Here is a 17,393-nt window from a genome sequence, read left to right on the forward strand (position 1 = left end):
GCTCTGGAGCCCGCGAGCCACAGCTACTGAGCCCACGTGCCACAACTACTGAGCCTGCGCTCTAGAGCCCGCGAGCCACAACTACTGAGCCCACGTGTCACAACTACTGAAGCCTGTGTGCCTAGAGCCCATGCTCCACAACAAGAGAAGCCACCGCAATGAGAAGCCCGTGCACCGCAACGAAGAGTAGCCCCCGCTCGCCGCAACTAGAGAAAGCCCGCACGCAGCAACGAAGATCCAACGCAGCCAAAAATAAATAAATAAATTTTTATAAAACACCAAAATTTATTTTAATAACTCATTTCATTAAAACAGAAGCTTGGTCTATTTTGCTTAACTTTACTGTCTCACTTGACCAGTGGAAATTCCAAGAGAAATATAAATAGTTCTCAAGGAAAAAGGAATTTCACAACTTGGGATATAGCCAGAGAATTCTCCACTGTCCTCTGGGTAAACTACACAAAGAACTGGTGGCTATATACACACATAGATACATATGATTTTTATACGGAATGCAAAGAAATTACCAGTGCTTTACTTCCCACTTATCAACAAGCTGTTAAGAGAGATTAATAGTATTGATACCAGTGTTTAAAACTATGCAGGCTTATGTACAACTATTCTGAAATCTAGGAAGATTCATGAGATACTCAGAAATCGATAGAAGAGAAGAACACTGCAAGTATTTGGTGAAGATTATTCGTTCAAAGAAAGGAAATGAGTGCTAGTTCGGGGAAATCCGAGATTTGTTTCAATCAGTGATCAACGGACCTTGGTGACAGATTGGATTTAAGGGATAAAAGAAAGGGGAGAGACACACTCGGGAGTTTTCTAGAGCAGGACACGTAAACCGTACATGAGACAGAAATGTGGGTTTGTGGGAAGGGTGGCGGTGACTGGGGCAGCTGGTGTGGGTCTGTGGAAGGCGTGGGAGTCTCTTGGCTTGAGCGCCCCTGAGACCGAAGTCCTGGCCGCACACCCATGGGGTTTCCGGCCCCCGAGGAAGGGGTGCCCGCGATTCCTCCACGGAGGCTTGACTTCACCAGACCAGGTCTCCCGTTTGATTCCAGCTCAGCGGCTGTCAGTGAGCGCCCACCGAGGGCAAAGCCCACATCCACATGCAAGTGGGTCTGAGAGCTTCGCTTCTGCCCACGTGTGAAAAGCCCGTAGGAAATCTGTCCCCTTCTCCAGTGCCAATGCACCACACTGATTAAAGTCACTGCTCCTTCATAAGGAGCTTTCAGCGCCAGTTTTCTGTAAAGTATGTGTCTTCAAGAATATGATGATTTAAGGGAATGTTTAAAACTTTTCCTTTCGATTTTCAGTTTGAGCGGCTGAACCTTGCCCTTCAGAGAACACTGGCAAAACACAAAATAAAGGAAAGCAGGTAAGTTGAATCGCTTGAGTTGCATGAATCTCCTGCTGCAATCGCTGACACAGCTACTGACAACCAGCACTGAGTGATGTATGCGTGTGTTCTGAATCATTTTGGTGCGCCGGGAACTGGGCTAACACTCATGAAAGCAAGTGCCTTCATTTTTCACATTTTATATATCGCTAAGCTCAGGTTCCTGTGAAATATCTGGGCTCGTATAGCTGTTTAGGCAAAGGCAGAAGTGAGTTTCAAGCCTGGGTTTTTCAGAGCCCGTGATTTTAACCATGTTGCCCTGTGCTGTTGCTTTTAAGAAGCTCCCCGAAGGCCTGTTCTTTCCTAGCAAGGGAGAGCTTCTGAAATGTTTTACAAAGGTAAGGCATGGGTCAGAGCAGAGTCTGCCGAGAGGCTGGGGCCTGCCTGTCCCTCCCCCATAGCCTCGACCACAGGTTACACTCTCAGCTCCTGCCTCCGGAGGACGGGAAAGGATACCAGGAGCAAGAGGGCCACTCAGGGGTCTGGGGCAGTCCTCAGGGAGGTGTTTCGGTATTTTCCTAACTGGTTCGCTTATGCTGGTGTGCAAATACCAGTTCCGTTTATACTTTGTTCTTCTACTCTGTCTTTGAAATTTTCTTTAAGAAAGCTTTCTGTAGCGGTTTCATATATCAGGTAATTTAAAAAAAAAAAAAAAAAACAACCTGACTTTTAGAGTTCATTTAAAAAATACATCTCGGCTCCTTTACTGCCGGTGGATAACTTGATTTGGCCTTGTTTTGGTTTTCCTGAAATCAAAGGATTATTTCCTGTGCAAATAATACAATAAACACTTGAGTTCAAGTTTCCAGAACTGAACGTGGAAGTCTGGCAAAGCGGTACCGTTGTCGGGAATATTTTACAAGTTCATTCATCTGCCTGCTGCTCAGGAGTGGATCATCTGCTCTGCGGAGGGTCAGGCCTGAATTTCCCTTGCTGACTAACTGGTCCCACTCTGTAGGCAGCAGGCAAAGCCAGGAAGGGGTCAGAGACAGCCCAGAAAGAGAGGGTGTGAGTCTATGTGTCTGACAGAAGCTGTGTTTACAGAGTGATATGGAAAGCATTCCAGAACGCCTCTGACCTTAATTCTCAGTAAGGCTGATAAGAGAGCCAGCAAGTCCTGTAGCTGTGCTACTGTGTCTGCCTGCCTAGGGCTTTGGCAGACAGTTTACTCAGAATTTATTCTCAGGACCTTGTGTCCTGAAATGTGCCTAAGCTAGATGCAGATATTCAGTTAGGATGTGTTCCCAGAGATGTATCTCTTTAAAAAAAAATTCTCAAAACTTAAAAAAATTATTTTATTTGGAAATTTTAAAAAGTCTTTTACCACTTCCCTGAGTTCTTAAAGAGTTGATCACACTTTTAAATTGTCCTAATCACTACTCCACTGTTGAAATAAGGTGAAGGACCTTTTTTCTTGTGAGACTGCCTGCTGATATGCTAAATGGCTTCTCTCTGCTTTCCTTCTGTAGTTCTTCGGGACATTGGGCCTAGTCAGTTTGCTGCCTGCTGAGGGTACCTTAACTGCCCCGTCCTCCACCTTTGTTGAGTGAATGAGTTTTAGAACAGCCCGTTATGATACCTCTTTGGGTTGGTTGCACAGAGAGCTTTTGGTTTGTTTCTTTTTCTAGGACCCTTTGATCACATCACAGCATCATGTGTGAACTCGTGGCTGGTGTGTGTGTCTCTGTGTACAACATATGCACGTTTGCTGGTGTCCACGCAGGCTTACACCTTCTCGTTTTTATTTTTTATTTTTATTTTATTTTTTTCGTTTTTTATTTTTTTTGAGGGTAAAAGAGGGAGCTTATTTTGTTTTGGGGGTTTTTAAAAAATAAATTTATTTATTTATTTATTTTTGGCTGCGTTGGGTCTTCGTTGCTGCGCTTGGACTTTCTCTAGCTGCGGCGAGTGGGGGCTACTCTTTGTTGCGGTGCGCGGGCTTCTCATTGCAGTGGCTTCTCTTGCTGTGGAGCACAGGCTCAAGGTGCACCGGCTTCAGTAGCTGTGGCGCACGGGCTCAGTAGTTGTGGCGCGCAGGCTCAGTAACTGTGGCTCGCAGGCTCAGTAGTTGTGGCGCACGGGCTTAGTTGCTCCGCGGCATGTGGGATCTTCCTGGACCAGGGCTCGAACCCGCGTCCCCTGCATTGGCAGGCGGATTCTTAACCACTGCGCCACCAGGGAAGTCCCAGGGAGCTTATTTTGAATCGCGCTATGTGTTGTTTGGATTAGCTAAGCTTTGCTGGGAGTTAGCAGAAGAGGTCTCTGAGCAGCTTTGCTCTCGTCCTTTAGAAAAAAAAACAGAATTTGCTTAAGGGAGAAGAAGGAGCCCATCTAAAGACTGAAAACATAACATAATATATAACAAAGGGTTGGGGGCGGTCTCTAGATTCAAACTAGATGCAATTCAAATTATTTGGATAAGAACATACAGAAATATACATTTCTAGTAACCTAGTATTTTAAGTAATTATAAGCAGTATACCTTTATGCGATCAAGTAGCCAACAGAGCAATTTCCTTCTCAAAAATGTTTCCTTTTGAAACTTGTCTACATGTATCACGCTTTACTTGAAATCTCTTTAACATTTTAAACTCATGCCTGTTTCCCTTGGCTTGTCTAATGGCAAGCTGAACCACAAGTAGAACTTGGGTGTCTTTTAATACACTTCAGTAGTTTGGCAAATTTGGTCATAATTAGTCATCACTATCAGAAATCATCAAAAAAACAATTAGGCAAACAGTAATCAACAAGTTGTCCAGTTGAAATTACAAAAACCTTCCATCAGTCAAAATGTATGCTATTATAATCAACTTTTGTGCAACATAAAGCAGCGCAGAAATTGAATAAGTAATAGATTTCTTTAGTTACTAATTTTTATGTAAGATCAAGGATAAAAGTTTAATGTGATGATGTCTGAGAGTTAAATATATAGAACCAAAAACTCAAAAGCAGGAGGTACCATGTATTTTCTTTAGAAAATAATTAAGAATTTACTTAAAAGTGAAATCCCTCAGTATAGAGATTCTTCTTCTTGGTTGGGTTATCAGAAAACCGCATGCCTATTTATTATCATCTTTTCCTGGCCATTTCATACCACTGGTTTTCTGCCAGTACAGCCTCTATACTATTAGCCAATGTGAAGTTAGCTTCAAAGGTAAATATACTTTATAAGAAATGATGACACTCTCTAAATCAGGTATATTCGGGGGTTTTCCAACACTGTTTTGGGTTTGTACATGTCACTGCTTCTTTCCTGTAAACTTGACAGTCAAGATTTGCCTCTACAGAAAAGGTGATTTAAATTATTTTCTGTCATCATTTCTGTATGTTGTAATCTGAAATTTTAGCCTTCACTTGTCAGTTTATAATTTAAGATATTGAAATAATTTCAGGAAATCTTTGGAAAGAGAAGACTTTGAAAAAATAATGGCAGACCAAGCGATTGCAGCAGGTAATAGAATTAAGTATATGCAATTAGGAAATAATTATACTTGTAGAACTAATGTTTTACCTGTAAACAAAGATTTTCTATTCCTAGAAAATATTTACCTGGAGAACTAATATTTTCTTTAAAATATTCATATTTATTTGTTGGTAGCTTCCAGTGTGAAATGTTAAATAGCATGTTTTGTGTTAACACAAAGAATAACTCTTTTTCGTACTATATGTCTTTGTTTGACCTCAAACATTTCCTCTTCTTACAATGTTTATTTGCTGAGAAGTAGATAAAGCTGCATGGGAGGCTGACTCATAGGCATTCACATGCTTTGGTCTTGAACTTTAAGTGTTCCTCATTTATGCATGAAGAATTCTACTCAGCAAAGTAGAAGAAGTAATTTTTTTAAAGGTTGGAAGCAATCATGGGAAAAACGGTGAGCAGTGCTCTCATATTAATACCTAGTTTGGAGAAAACAAGCAGATGAGTGACTTTGTCATACTGTCCTTTTCAAAGTTTGAGTACATGAACCAACAGGTTAGATGTTTCTCAAAGTACAAGATATGAAGGACTTGATGATGGTGATGATGACAATGACGATGGCTGACTTGTACCGAGCCCTTCCTCTGGGTCAGGCGCGATTCTAACGTGCCCGCCGACCCTGCCATGGCAGTGCTGTGGACAGGGCACTCGGGTTTCCCTAAGTCACAGATGAGAAGAATGTGGTACACAGAGTGTAAAGAACAAAGGACATTAGAGGGAGAAGCTGTGGAAAGTAGATAATATATTCCAAACACCTATTCAGTCAGGTAACATCAAACAAGAATGCTGTTTTACTGGGGAAAAAAACTACTTCATATCATCTCTAAGGAAAAATGACAAAATTGAGTTTCACCACCAGTGATTTAAATTAATTCCTGTATCTGATGCTTATACTCCAAGGGGGCCGGGACCCCTTCACCAACATGTACCACTGTTTCCGTTGTTAACAAGGTGGGAGAGCTTTTTCTGAAATGGACTTGATCCTGTGATTCCAATTGCTCTTTTATAGCTAAGTTTCAGGGAGATAAAATGTCATATATTATGCTCAGTTGATCATTCTTTTGTAATTAACTGACTTGGGATTCATATTAGGAGTTATCCGAATTTTAGAAACTAATTTATGTAGATAATTTAAACGGGTAGTTAATTTTGGTTGGAAATCTTGTTAGCAGATATAAAGCAAACTAACTCGTCAGATAGAACAATAATAAAAACAGTAACAGCACATCTCTGCTAAGATGGCACATTTGATACGGCAGAAAATGTATTATATGCTTTCAGGAGTCCCAGTGGAGATCATCAGAGAATCTCTCGGTGAGGAGCTTTTTAAAATATGCTATGAAGAAGACGAATACATCCTAGGTGTGGTCGGAGGAACCCTGAAAGACTTTTTAAATAGCTTCAGCACCCTTCTGAGACAAAGCAGCCACTGCCAGGAGGCAGAAAAGAAGGGCAGGTTTGAGGACGCGTCCATCCTATGCCTGGATAAAGATCCCGATTTCTTAAATGTTTACTATTTCTTCCCCAAGAGGATCACTTCCCTGATTCTCCCCGGCATCGTTAAGGCAGCTGCTCGCATCTTGTACGAGACCGAAGTGGAGGTGTCCTCGACGCCCCCCTGCTTCCACCAGCACTGCAGCGAGTTCATGGACCAGCCCTGCCTGCTCTACTCCGTCCACGTCAAGAGCCCCCGACCGGCCCCAGCCCCGGGGAAGCCCCCGTCCTCGCTGGTGATTCCCGCGTCGCTCTTCTGCAAGACCTTCCCCTTCCATTTCATGCTGGACCGAGACATGAGCATCCTGCAGGTGGGCAACGGTATCAGGAGGCTGATGAGCAGGAGAGACGTGCAAGCGAAGCCTCACTTCGACGAGTACTTCGAGGTTCTCACTCCCAAAATCAGCCAGACGTTCAGCGGAATCATGACCATGTTGAACATGCAGTTTGTGGTCCGCGTGAGGAGGTGGGACAACGCCGTGAAGAAATCTTCCAGGGTAAGAAGAACGTTACGCCGTTGTGAATGTGGAATCCATTGTTTCACATTTAAAGACCAGCAATAAAAAAGGTTAAAATATACGCATTACCTGAGATGTTTTAATACAGCGTTTCTGTTGAAGACAGTTCTAAAATACTCTGCAGGCTGGAATAAATTTAAGACAAGATTCTTTCTGCATCCCTTTGCTTGCTTACTTAAGCCATCACTGCACAGGTATCTGTTGAATGCAGTCTACCTTTTAGAATCTTTATGGAGTATTTTATAACTGAATTAGAAAAATATTGATGTAAAAGTATGGTTTCAATCATCATGAAATAGCTGACTTACTTTGGAATGATAAGAGGAATTCTACAACAAAGAAACAAAAACTTGTTTCTTACAGGAGGCAACTAAATGGAGGTTTTCAATATTTAATAGACATGGAAAAAAAGTCAATAACTTGTTTGATTAAGTGTTAGAGAATGTGGGGAAAAATGTTCTGCTCTCATCTCATAATAGAGAACCATGGTAATGATTTAGAAAAATGTTTGGGAAATCACAGCCGATAGTACAAGCGAGCTCAAAGAAAGGCTTATGACGCATCTAACTTCTGGACACACGTAAACCAGCAGACATGCTGTCTGTCCCCCAAATGAAAACAGCTTTATTGCTTTTTATCATAAAAGTAGTATAGCTGAGTGTTTAAAATAATACGTCATACTTAAAGATGTTCATTGCAAATTCAAAAACATTAATCATACACATTTTTGTTTAAAACAAAATATACTATTTACAACTTTTTTTTTTAATCGCTAAACGGTATCTGTGGGCCTCCTGCCATGTCATTAGATACCTGTCCGTTTCACTTTTTCAAAGGCCGTGTCGTATCCCATCGTGTGGTTTTCCGTTTAACCGTTCACTAGTGAGGGACACCTGGGCTGCCTTCTTCCGCTTTGCTGCCGTGAACACACACGTACGCGTTCGTCTCATTCCCACCAGTAACCCTGTCACCCAGGACAAACACATGAAGCCCCCCCCTCGCTCAGGGCTCTTCGTGCCATCCTTTCTGCTGCCGCCCACGGAATGTAGTCGCAGAGCCTCAGCGTGCCACAGAGTGAGAAAGCCTTGAAGCAAGAATTTGGGGCTCTGTGGATTGAAAATCATGATTTCTGTGTAGCCTGTACTCCAGTATATTGTCCACATGTCTGCATGCATTTTAGAATTCACAGTAAATTGCAACGATAAGAAAGCATATTGTTTTTGTTGACCAGTAGAAAAAAAGCAAGTCTAAAAGTAAAAGGAGGGACTTCGCTGGCGGTCCAGGGGTTAGGACTCCACGCCTCCACTGCAGGGGGCACAGGTTCGATCCCTGGTCGGGGCACTGAGATCCTGCAAGCCTCACGGTACAGCCACACACACACACACACACACACACACACACACACACACACACACACACACACGCCAAAACACAAAAACCAAAGGGATGATCGCTGTACCCACCTCCTCACCTTTTGTCTCAAAAAGGTGTTGGGAACTTGAATAAGCCACAGCGGTCGGTGCTTCTTCCTACCAGGTGATGGACCTCAAGGGCCAGATGATCTACGTGGTGGAGTCCAGCGCCATCCTGTTCCTGGGCTCGCCCTGCGTGGACAGACTGGAGGACTTCACGGGCCGGGGGCTCTACCTCTCGGACATCCCCATCCACAACGCGCTGCGGGACGTGGTCCTGATCGGAGAGCAGGCCAGGGCGCAGGACGGCCTGAAGAAGAGGCTGGGCAAGCTCAAGGGCACGCTGGAGCAGGCCCACCAGGCCCTGGAGGAGGAGAAGCGGAAGACGGTGGACCTCCTGTGCTCCATCTTCCCCTGCGAGGTGGCGCGGCAGCTGTGGCAGGGCCGGGCCGTGCAGGCCAAGCGGTTCGGCGACGTCACCATGCTCTTCTCGGACGTCGTGGGCTTCACGGCCATCTGCTCTCAGTGCTCCCCGCTGCAGGTCGTCACCATGCTCAACGCGCTCTACACCCGCTTCGACCAGCAGTGCGGGGAGCTGGACGTCTACAAGGTAGGGGCGGGGCGGGGCGGGGGCGGGGCGGGGGCGGGGCGGCCGGGGCCCAGCCCGCGGGCAGGCGTGGCGCCTCGGCCGTGCGCGTGTCCTCCGGCCCGGAGGGGCTCCGACCCGCTCACTCCAGAAGGGACGAGCGTGTCCCAGGGAGCAAGGCCGGGCTGCAGGGGTGACCGAGCGAGGGGGCGGGCCGGCGGACCCTCAGACAGGGGAACGTTAAAAGGCAGTGAGCCTGAGCCTCGACTGTGAGAGCCGAGATGAGCTGTTAAGCCGAGATGCTTCAAGGTCAGCCTTGCACAGGGAGGACATATCCTTCTCTCTGCAGAAGGAAAGAAGCACGAGGACGGCACGAATTGCCTTCGAACGGATTCGTTCAGTACAGGGTGACGGGATCCTCTTCACAGCCGGGGAACAGAAACCCAAGTCCACGGCTTACGGGGTTACTGTACCCAGGCCAAGGGCACAGGGAGGCCTGTCTTCAAATCTCCTTTTCTGCCTTATTGGCTTTGTAAGCAGAGACAGTTAAATCACCTTTCTCATTTCTGAAACAGAGGATATAATACCCACCCACAGAGTTTACATGCATGAATAACACGCATTATGCCCCGTAATCTTCATGAACACGACTGTTACAAAGATTACAAAGGTTACAAAACTAACCTCTCGTTCATCAGCCAGCAGGCACTGAGTGCCTACAGGGTAGCAGCCATCATTCTAGGCTCTGAGGATGCCCAGAGATTGTCCCTGAAACATAATAAACTGTTTTTTAGGTGTAACTTTTGTTAATAAGAGAACCAATGAAGACACTTTAGGTTCAGCTTATTTCTTTAGAAGTAAAACATACTTTCTTGTTGTTTTAAAGGATCTTACGTTGTCCTAAATACCGGCATAAGGAATAAAGCAGGCTTCTCATTTATGTGGCTTGAATCATCTTTTAATTTGCCACGTAAAAATCTGCCATTTCAGAGCTTAATGCAACATGAAAATAAATAAATGATTAAAGAGGAAACAAAAATTATTTATGGGACTCTATAAGCCCCTCCTTTGTTCCAATCTAGATGCTCGAAGTAAAACTTTCCTTTTAAAAGATTTGTAACAGGAAATTCCAGACAGAGCTATGATTCCCTTAGGAAAAAAGAGGTCCATGCATAATTACAGATAAAATAATTGGCTTCACTTAGGTTAAGCCTGATGGCCTCTTGTGGAATTCACTGCATTTATTTGTAGACAGTTTATGTCTTGAGAATATCTCCTCTCAGAACTGGGAGGAGGTCTCCCTGTCTTCTGCAAACTGCTGTGACTGCTCGCGGAAGCTGCCCGCTGCGGCACGGTTCGCCCTGTTGGAACTTTAAAATACGGGTCACTCCCCCCGAGTGTTCAGAATCTTGCTCCGCACGAGGAGGATGCGGGCGCAGAGACCCCTGGGGGCCCAGCTGCAGCCCAGCCAGAGGGCCTGCATCGGCGCTTCACCCGCTCTTCATGACGGCTCTGCGTGGAAACACCTGCAGATGCTGTGAACAAACGGGGGAGGGGCCTCACCTCGGAATAACCTTAAGATACAGAGAGTGTTCATCAGGGGCCGACCTGTGCCCGTGGTGGCTTCCAAGGAACAGTCAGGCTTGTTTATTCCAGGACCCGACTGGACCAGGACTTCGTTCAGTTACATTTGCTTTCTTTCAGTCTCTTGGTCGATTTCTGCTTATTCGAGTGTGTCTTTGTCTGTTGTTTCAGCACATCCTTACTGGTCCTCCAGCGTTGGCCAGCGTGGGAGGGGGTGCAGTCCCTGTGAAGAGAGTCCACGGCGGGGGGCGGGCAGAGGAGGGACACACAGAGACGCACAGGGCAGATTCCCTGTGACACTGGGACGCGATACCACTCTCACCTCTGCAGGGGCTGCAGCAGCACAGAGGACAGCACCCCACACCCAGTAGGGGCGAGGGTGCCCTCCTCCTACTTAGTAACGCTTCCTGAGCCCTGCGACAGGTTAGCCGTGAGCCTGAACGCTTCTCTGCCTGTGGTGCCGAGGAGATGCTCTCGGGCTGCCCGGCCGCCGGGCTGTGTCCTTGGTGGACAGCCTGGGCCCCCGTGACGGAGGAGTTGATGAGACAGGCTGCGAGAGCTTGGGCGGAAAGCCACCAGACACTGGCGTGACTCCGCAGCACCCCCGTTGGTGTGCCCTCCTGGTAGGAAAGGGAGCAGGCACGGGGCCGTGGACAGGATCGGCCTTCCTCGCCAGGTGGGTGTCAGCGGGGCCCGAGGAGGCCAGGGACACGCCAGGCGGCCACCTGCAGGAAGACTGTTCCAGACCGAGGGGTAGCGTCCGGTATGTTTGAGGGAGACAGGTGGCCGCTGGCTTGGAACCCAGGGCGCAAGCGGGAGAATTAGGGGACGGATGGGGGCAGCGGAGAGGCAGGGCAGGAACTTGGGCGGCACGTCAAGGGCCCCGGCATTGATTCTGCATGAAACAGGGAGTCCCTGAAGTTTGTCCCCGTTCTCTTCTCCTCTCTCGTCTCCGTCCCCCTAGACTGGAAGCTCTGGATCACAACAGTGATATGAGCTGATAAGTTACAATTAATATTTAGAGGAGAAAAATGTACCTATTACAAATCGGTGGCTTATTGGTGGATTTAAAGTAACCATTAGCTTTCTGTACTCAGGATCACAGACAGATAAAAATCACCCGTAGCAACAGCAATCATGGCAATGATAATAATATACAGGAAATTTACAGAAGAGCCTGATTTCCAGTAGCTTTCCAGTCACCACTGTCTCTGCCTCTGGGCTTGACATCTTGGTTTCTACACTTTGTGATCAATATTCATGTGGACAGTTTGGCGTTGCTATGACAATCCCAAAGTCCTTTTGAAAAGCTAAAATGACAGTTTTAACCTGGCACATCCATAGCGCCTTGATCCAGTCGTGACTTTGTTCAGAATGCTGTATTTTATGCTGAGAGGGTATAAAATCACCCAGTATCTTAAACAGTTTAGTATAAACCCAAAGTACGTCATTTGCTTCTACAAAGCCCTTTTACGTGGTGGGAAAGAAGGCGGCGAGTCAGTGGCGATCCTGGGAGTAGAAGCCCCTCCCGACCCTGTGTTCACAGCACGGCACTGCCGCTCACCTTGTGTGTTTCCTGGAAAGGAAAGCCTTTTCCAAGAGTCTGTGATTTGCTCTGATGTTCCGCTGGCCCTGAGCGCTGAGGTGTCTGCTGCATGATTCTTAATTTCTGCTCTATGATACGCACTGTGATGCTTCCTCAGCTTCTGTTTGTAACGTGGAAAATCCGTTGTGCGTAGGTGGAGACCATCGGCGATGCATACTGTGTGGCTGGGGGCTTGCACAAAGAGAGTGACACCCACGCTGTTCGGATCGCACTGATGGCCCTGAAGATGATGGAGCTCTCTGACGAAGTGGTGTCTCCCCACGGAGAGCCCATCAAGGTGAGGCGTATCACGTACTGGCCAGGAGATGTCAGGACAGTAAACGCTGATTAGTTAGCTCCCAACAGAATGGTGCATCCCTCAGGGTTTAGTGGCAGAGAGCAAATCTCCAGCTTGCTTTACTACGCGGTGTTAAATGGCTTACAGATCACTTAGAGACCAAAGACGCCATCCATGGCTCGAGCTTTGAAAAACTGGTTCCCAGCCCCGCACTTCAGATCCACGGCTTCCTCCGTGACCTGGCAGCTGGTTCCAGAACCACACAGCCACAGACAGCCAGGGAACCACTGTGCTCGGAAAGCAGCTGTGTCCACTGCTGGCTGCAGAAGAAAGTTGCAGCTACTGTAATGGCATCAGCGACGTGGAAATACTGCGTCACGACTCTTCCAAAATGAATGAGTGGCAACTGGGCTCCCTGCTAAGCAGGGGCGAGAGAACACAAAGGCTTCCCCAGCCGTGCTCACAGCCGGAGTGCAGGCAGAAGTGCAGGTTTCCGGAGCTCATGCAAGGGCTTCCGATTCACCACGCCGAAGTACCTCTAGAACCTTCAGGGACTTTTGGGAAAATGGAATGTTTAGTTTTTTTGAGCCCTGGAGGGGAGGAATTACACGAGAATGAAGTGGGCTGCTAATCCACCAATATTTTCCAGGACACATAAAATTCCAAAATTTCTAGATGAGCCAGAGCCCAGAATAATCATGTCTCATAGCAGATGAGAAAATAAAATTAACATGCTAAGCATTGATTTAATAGGTAAAACGTGAGTGGAATATCCTTATTTGTCCCCCTTGAAGTGGATCTGCCATCGAATTTTTATAGAACAGTCTTCAGTTGATGACCTTCAGAAATGGGCCTTTGAAGTAATACGGACTCCTATGTGGCGTGATATAAAATACAGAGAGAAGGAGGAAGAAACTGGAAGTTTAGCCAGGGCTCTCTCCACTGTTAATAGAAGCCGTATGTGCAAGCCTTCACAACTGTCTTCTAAGTCAACTCTCATCCCAGTTATATACCGATGTGTGACGCACTTCCCTAAAATTAGTGGCGTAGAACCACAGAGCTTTGATTTTGCACCGATTCTGCGTGTTGGAATCTGGATGAGGCAAAGCAGGAGTACCTTGTCATTTCTCACAGTATCTGGCCCCTCAGCTGGGAATCCGCAGCGGCTGAGGGCGCGTAGGGTAGCTGGGGTTACATCACTCGAACCAGAGCTTCACTCGCCTGCCCGGTTCCGTTGGTGGGGCTGGCGGAGGGCGGGGCCCAGCTGGGCCTATCAGCCCAGGTGCTCCCCTGTCGCGCTCCGGCGGGGCAGCCTCAGGGCCGTCCCGCTTCTTACATCGGGGCCACGCCCCGGTGAACAGGTCTGCATCCACTGCATGGCCTTTACGCCCTGGCCTGAGGAGATACACTGTGACACGTCCATTTTGTCCTACTGGTCACAGCAACCCTAAGCCTGCCCACGGGGGAGAAGACTGAGACCCCAGGTTTCAATAGGAAGAGCGCAAAATACTTTTCAACTGTGCTTTAAAAGCTTCACGATAAGTATCTGACTTTTCCAGATGCTTAATTTCTGTACTTTTTTAGAAGAGAATTATGTGGGGGTTTTTTGTTGTTGTTGCTTTGTCTTTTTTTGGTGAGGAAACTCATAGCATCAAAGTAAACGCTTAAACTATCCAGATTAATAATAAAACCAGTGATCTCCACATAAATGGATTTTGTAATTCCGATGTGTATGTTTGGGGCAGGGGGGTTAGTGGCATGATTTTTGATACTTGTAGAAATACACTTTTAGAGTTTTGCAGTTGCAAGAATTATTTATAGCTAGTTTCAAAGATAATTACCTGGGTGATACTAGTTTAGCTATACTGACCTGTAAAGTCAGGTGTTAAACCACCTTTTTCCTTGTATTGACCTGCAGTCCTAGGAAATATCTGACAGCCTTAGGGGCTACTCGTGAAATATCACAGACGCCGAAGCGCAGAGTAGTTGTAGTAGAGAGAGAAGCACTGATGTGTATCACAGGGAGCAGATTGTGACTTAAACATCATCTCATTTGAAATCTTTATAACAACATTCTGAAAAGGCATCCACAATTCACTGCTAGACAAGAGTAGCCGAGTCTCTCACGGATCCGGATTTAGAGTCGTGTGTCTCTTACCCTCCTGCCCCACGGGATGGAATCACAGTGAAAGAATAGGAAATATTTCCTTTTTTTCTTTTCAAACTCTATGTTTTCTCCAGCGTGTCATATGTACAAACCATCTACGCACTTATTCCTGCCGACTTCCTCACTAACGTCCACCCACTGAGGCTTGGAAGACGGTGGGTGGACGCTATCTCATGATGGAGACCAGGGCCAGGCTGAGTCAGGAGGTGCGAGGTGAACTCGGACACAGGCTCTGGGAGTCTCCCTCCCAGCCCCAGAACCTGCGTGCAGAGGGGAGACTCCCCAGCAGGTTTCCACTGGGGGCGTGACGGGCCTGTTAAACTTCGGACCAGTTTCGTGCTTGTAAATTTGAAAAGTTCCCGGATAAGGAAGCTTTGGGGTTGAGAGTGAGATTCAGGGCTGGGGGAGGGGAGTTGGGGGGCAGGGGAGGAAGCAAAGAGACACTGGCTTTGTCTGCGTTGTTTGGATGTTTACGAGGAGGACGCATTTCCATATTAATTATGCAATAGAAACAGTAAAACGCCATGATAAACTTGTCGTATTAAAAGCTAGAATGACTAGGTACAAAGAGAGAAACTGATTTAACCAGAAGAGTGCCCAAAGACAGTAAAAACTTCTAAAATTCTGCCTGACATTTATAAGCAGAAGATAGCCTTTTGTCACCTTATTTTATGTGTTTACGTTGTTCATTGTCATAGTTTTACATATAGAACCATATTCTCCTAAGGAAGAAAAAGCCAGATGTAATAGACATTTATGTTTTTCTGCTTTATTAAAGTAAAACTTGGACGAAGAAGGAACTTTAACAATAATCCAACCCTGCATTTTTTAGGTGAGGAAAGAGTACAAGGGAAATTTGGAGACTTAGAGAAAGTCAGACTACCAGATGCAGAGAGAAAAACAGTGGTCCCAGAGGGAAGGGGGTGGAGGGAGGGGAACGTGGGAGTGAGCGTTAGATGTACAGACAACTGGGAGTGAAATAAATAAGTTAGGAGGATGTAATGCACCGCACAGCAAGTACAGTTATTTTATGACAACTCTGCGGGGAGTGTAATCTATAAAATATTGAATAACTGTGTTGTACGCCTGAAACTAATATAATATTGTAGGTCAGAGTACCAGCTCTTAGCACAATTTTGGTTTCTAATACAAGTTTCCTGATTCATGATGTAGGGCTTTTGTTTGAAAATTTTGCAGAATTCAGGATTTGACATGTTATAAGCTAATGATTCTCAGAAGTTTCTAGAAGAGATCTGAAATTAGCTGTAAAACTAGGGAGATCTGGAGTCTTCTGGATTCTAAAGTACATCTAAGTCACTGAGTACTTGGCCTCTGTGTACAAGACACACATCTAATAAAACTTGCTTTAAATGGTCAGCTAAACAGAGAACTGAAAGTAACGTGCATGGTATCTGACTGTCATTTAAAACATCCCCCCTTAACTTGCTTTGTTGCAGCAGTAATTTAAAATCTGTACCTCCCCTAAGATCAGCCAGTATTTGGAGCTTCCAGAAGATCCCACTTTAAAACATTGTCTTAACTGCTCTCCACATCATTGATAACTTTCAGGACGCCTCAGTGTTTCCCTCAGCATATCCTGATGCGGCAGGACTCTGGTTTTCCTCGGGTCCAGATGTTTTTGACTGAAGTGTGTGTAGTCACTGTGACGCAGGCGTCAGCCATGCCAGCCTTCCGCTTCCTCCGTCATTTTCTGCTTAAATATTACAATTCTCTTTCTGCGCTTGGTCATTTGGGTAGTGAGGTAGTGTTTGGCATCAAGTCCTTTTAAAGCAAAACACCTAAAAACCCGCCCTCTGCATCCTGAGCACTGGCTTCCTGGCCCCCTCTGACCGCGCTGGGAAACTTCCGGGCGCTTTGGTCACCATGGTGACTGGGGTCCGTTCGTGGGGGGCTTCGATTCCGATGCGGAAGACAGTTGAGATACAGGATGCTCTGTGTGAGCGGCGTTAAGAGGCGGGGCTGATGCGGCCTCGGGGCTTTTGCCGGAGGCGGGAGCGGAGGGGAATCGGCTGCAGGCCCGGAGGGGGTGGGGGGTGAGGGGAGAGCGAGGAGCCCGGTGGTTTCGACAGGCGCGCAGCCGGCGCCCCAGTAGCGGGAGTGCTCGCCCATGACCGGAACGTTGCGTTACTCCTGCTTTCAGATGCGCATTGGACTGCATTCTGGGTCGGTTTTCGCCGGAGTTGTCGGAGTTAAGATGCCCCGTTACTGCCTTTTTGGAAATAATGTCACCTTGGCTAACAAGTTCGAGTCCTGCAGTGTCCCCCGGAAAATCAACGTCAGCCCTACCACCTACAGGTACGGATCCCGTTCAGTGCCTGAAGTCTATTCTTTTCCTTGATACGCAGTCGTCATTTTTGTCTATTGGTTTGTTTCATTCTTCATAACTTGCTCTTGCTTAGATCATCTTAAAGGAAAAGAAAAGCCATAACTTGTATCATCCTCACTTTAACTTTTTTTTTTAAACTGCTCGTTAGCCTCATGGGAACTTTGATCTCCAGCCCGACCCATGATTCTCCACTGAGCTAGACTCGTACGTTCTGACCCGTATTTCTGCTCGGGTGACTAATTGGCCCATTTCAGCCAACGTGATCCTATTAGAACAGCTGATTCCCCCCCCCAAGACACCCACTTCCCACCGGCCAAGCTCCATCCGTCTCCTGACTGGGTGGTAGAGGGCCGCGGTGCACCTGGTTCCTGGGACCAGCACCCTGGGCGTGACCGCTCCTTCCCCGTGCGTGCCCCGCCCCCGCTGCAGATGAGTGTGCTGCACGCAGCGCTCCTCCCCCCCCCCCCCCCCCCCCCCCGCCCCCCCCCCCCCCCCCCCCCCCCCCCCCCCCCCCCC

General features: G+C 46.9%; 1 protein-coding gene across 4 annotated transcripts in view; it reads left to right on the forward strand.

Moving 5' to 3' along the window:
• GUCY1A1 (guanylate cyclase 1 soluble subunit alpha 1) overlaps positions 1-17,393 on the forward strand; it is a 59,206-nt gene that overhangs the window by 35,841 nt on the left and 5,972 nt on the right. For 3 of the 4 annotated variants that reach the window (XM_028491548.2, XM_007113323.4, XM_028491546.2), the window contains exons 3-8: positions 1,326-1,387; positions 4,801-4,859; positions 6,168-6,877; positions 8,435-8,920; positions 12,220-12,363; positions 16,692-16,846. In XM_028491548.2, coding sequence (XP_028347349.1) covers positions 1,326-1,387; positions 4,801-4,859; positions 6,168-6,877; positions 8,435-8,920; positions 12,220-12,363; positions 16,692-16,846 — 1,616 coding nt within the window. The remainder of the gene's footprint in view (positions 1-1,325; positions 1,388-4,800; positions 4,860-6,167; positions 6,878-8,434; positions 8,921-12,219; positions 12,364-16,691; positions 16,847-17,393) is intronic. The other variant, XM_028491547.2, reaches the window with a different exon arrangement.

The sequence above is a fragment of the Physeter macrocephalus genome, chromosome 7 (assembly GCF_002837175.3).
Source record: "Physeter macrocephalus isolate SW-GA chromosome 7, ASM283717v5, whole genome shotgun sequence".
In the NCBI taxonomy this organism is placed as follows: domain Eukaryota; kingdom Metazoa; phylum Chordata; class Mammalia; order Artiodactyla; family Physeteridae; genus Physeter; species Physeter macrocephalus.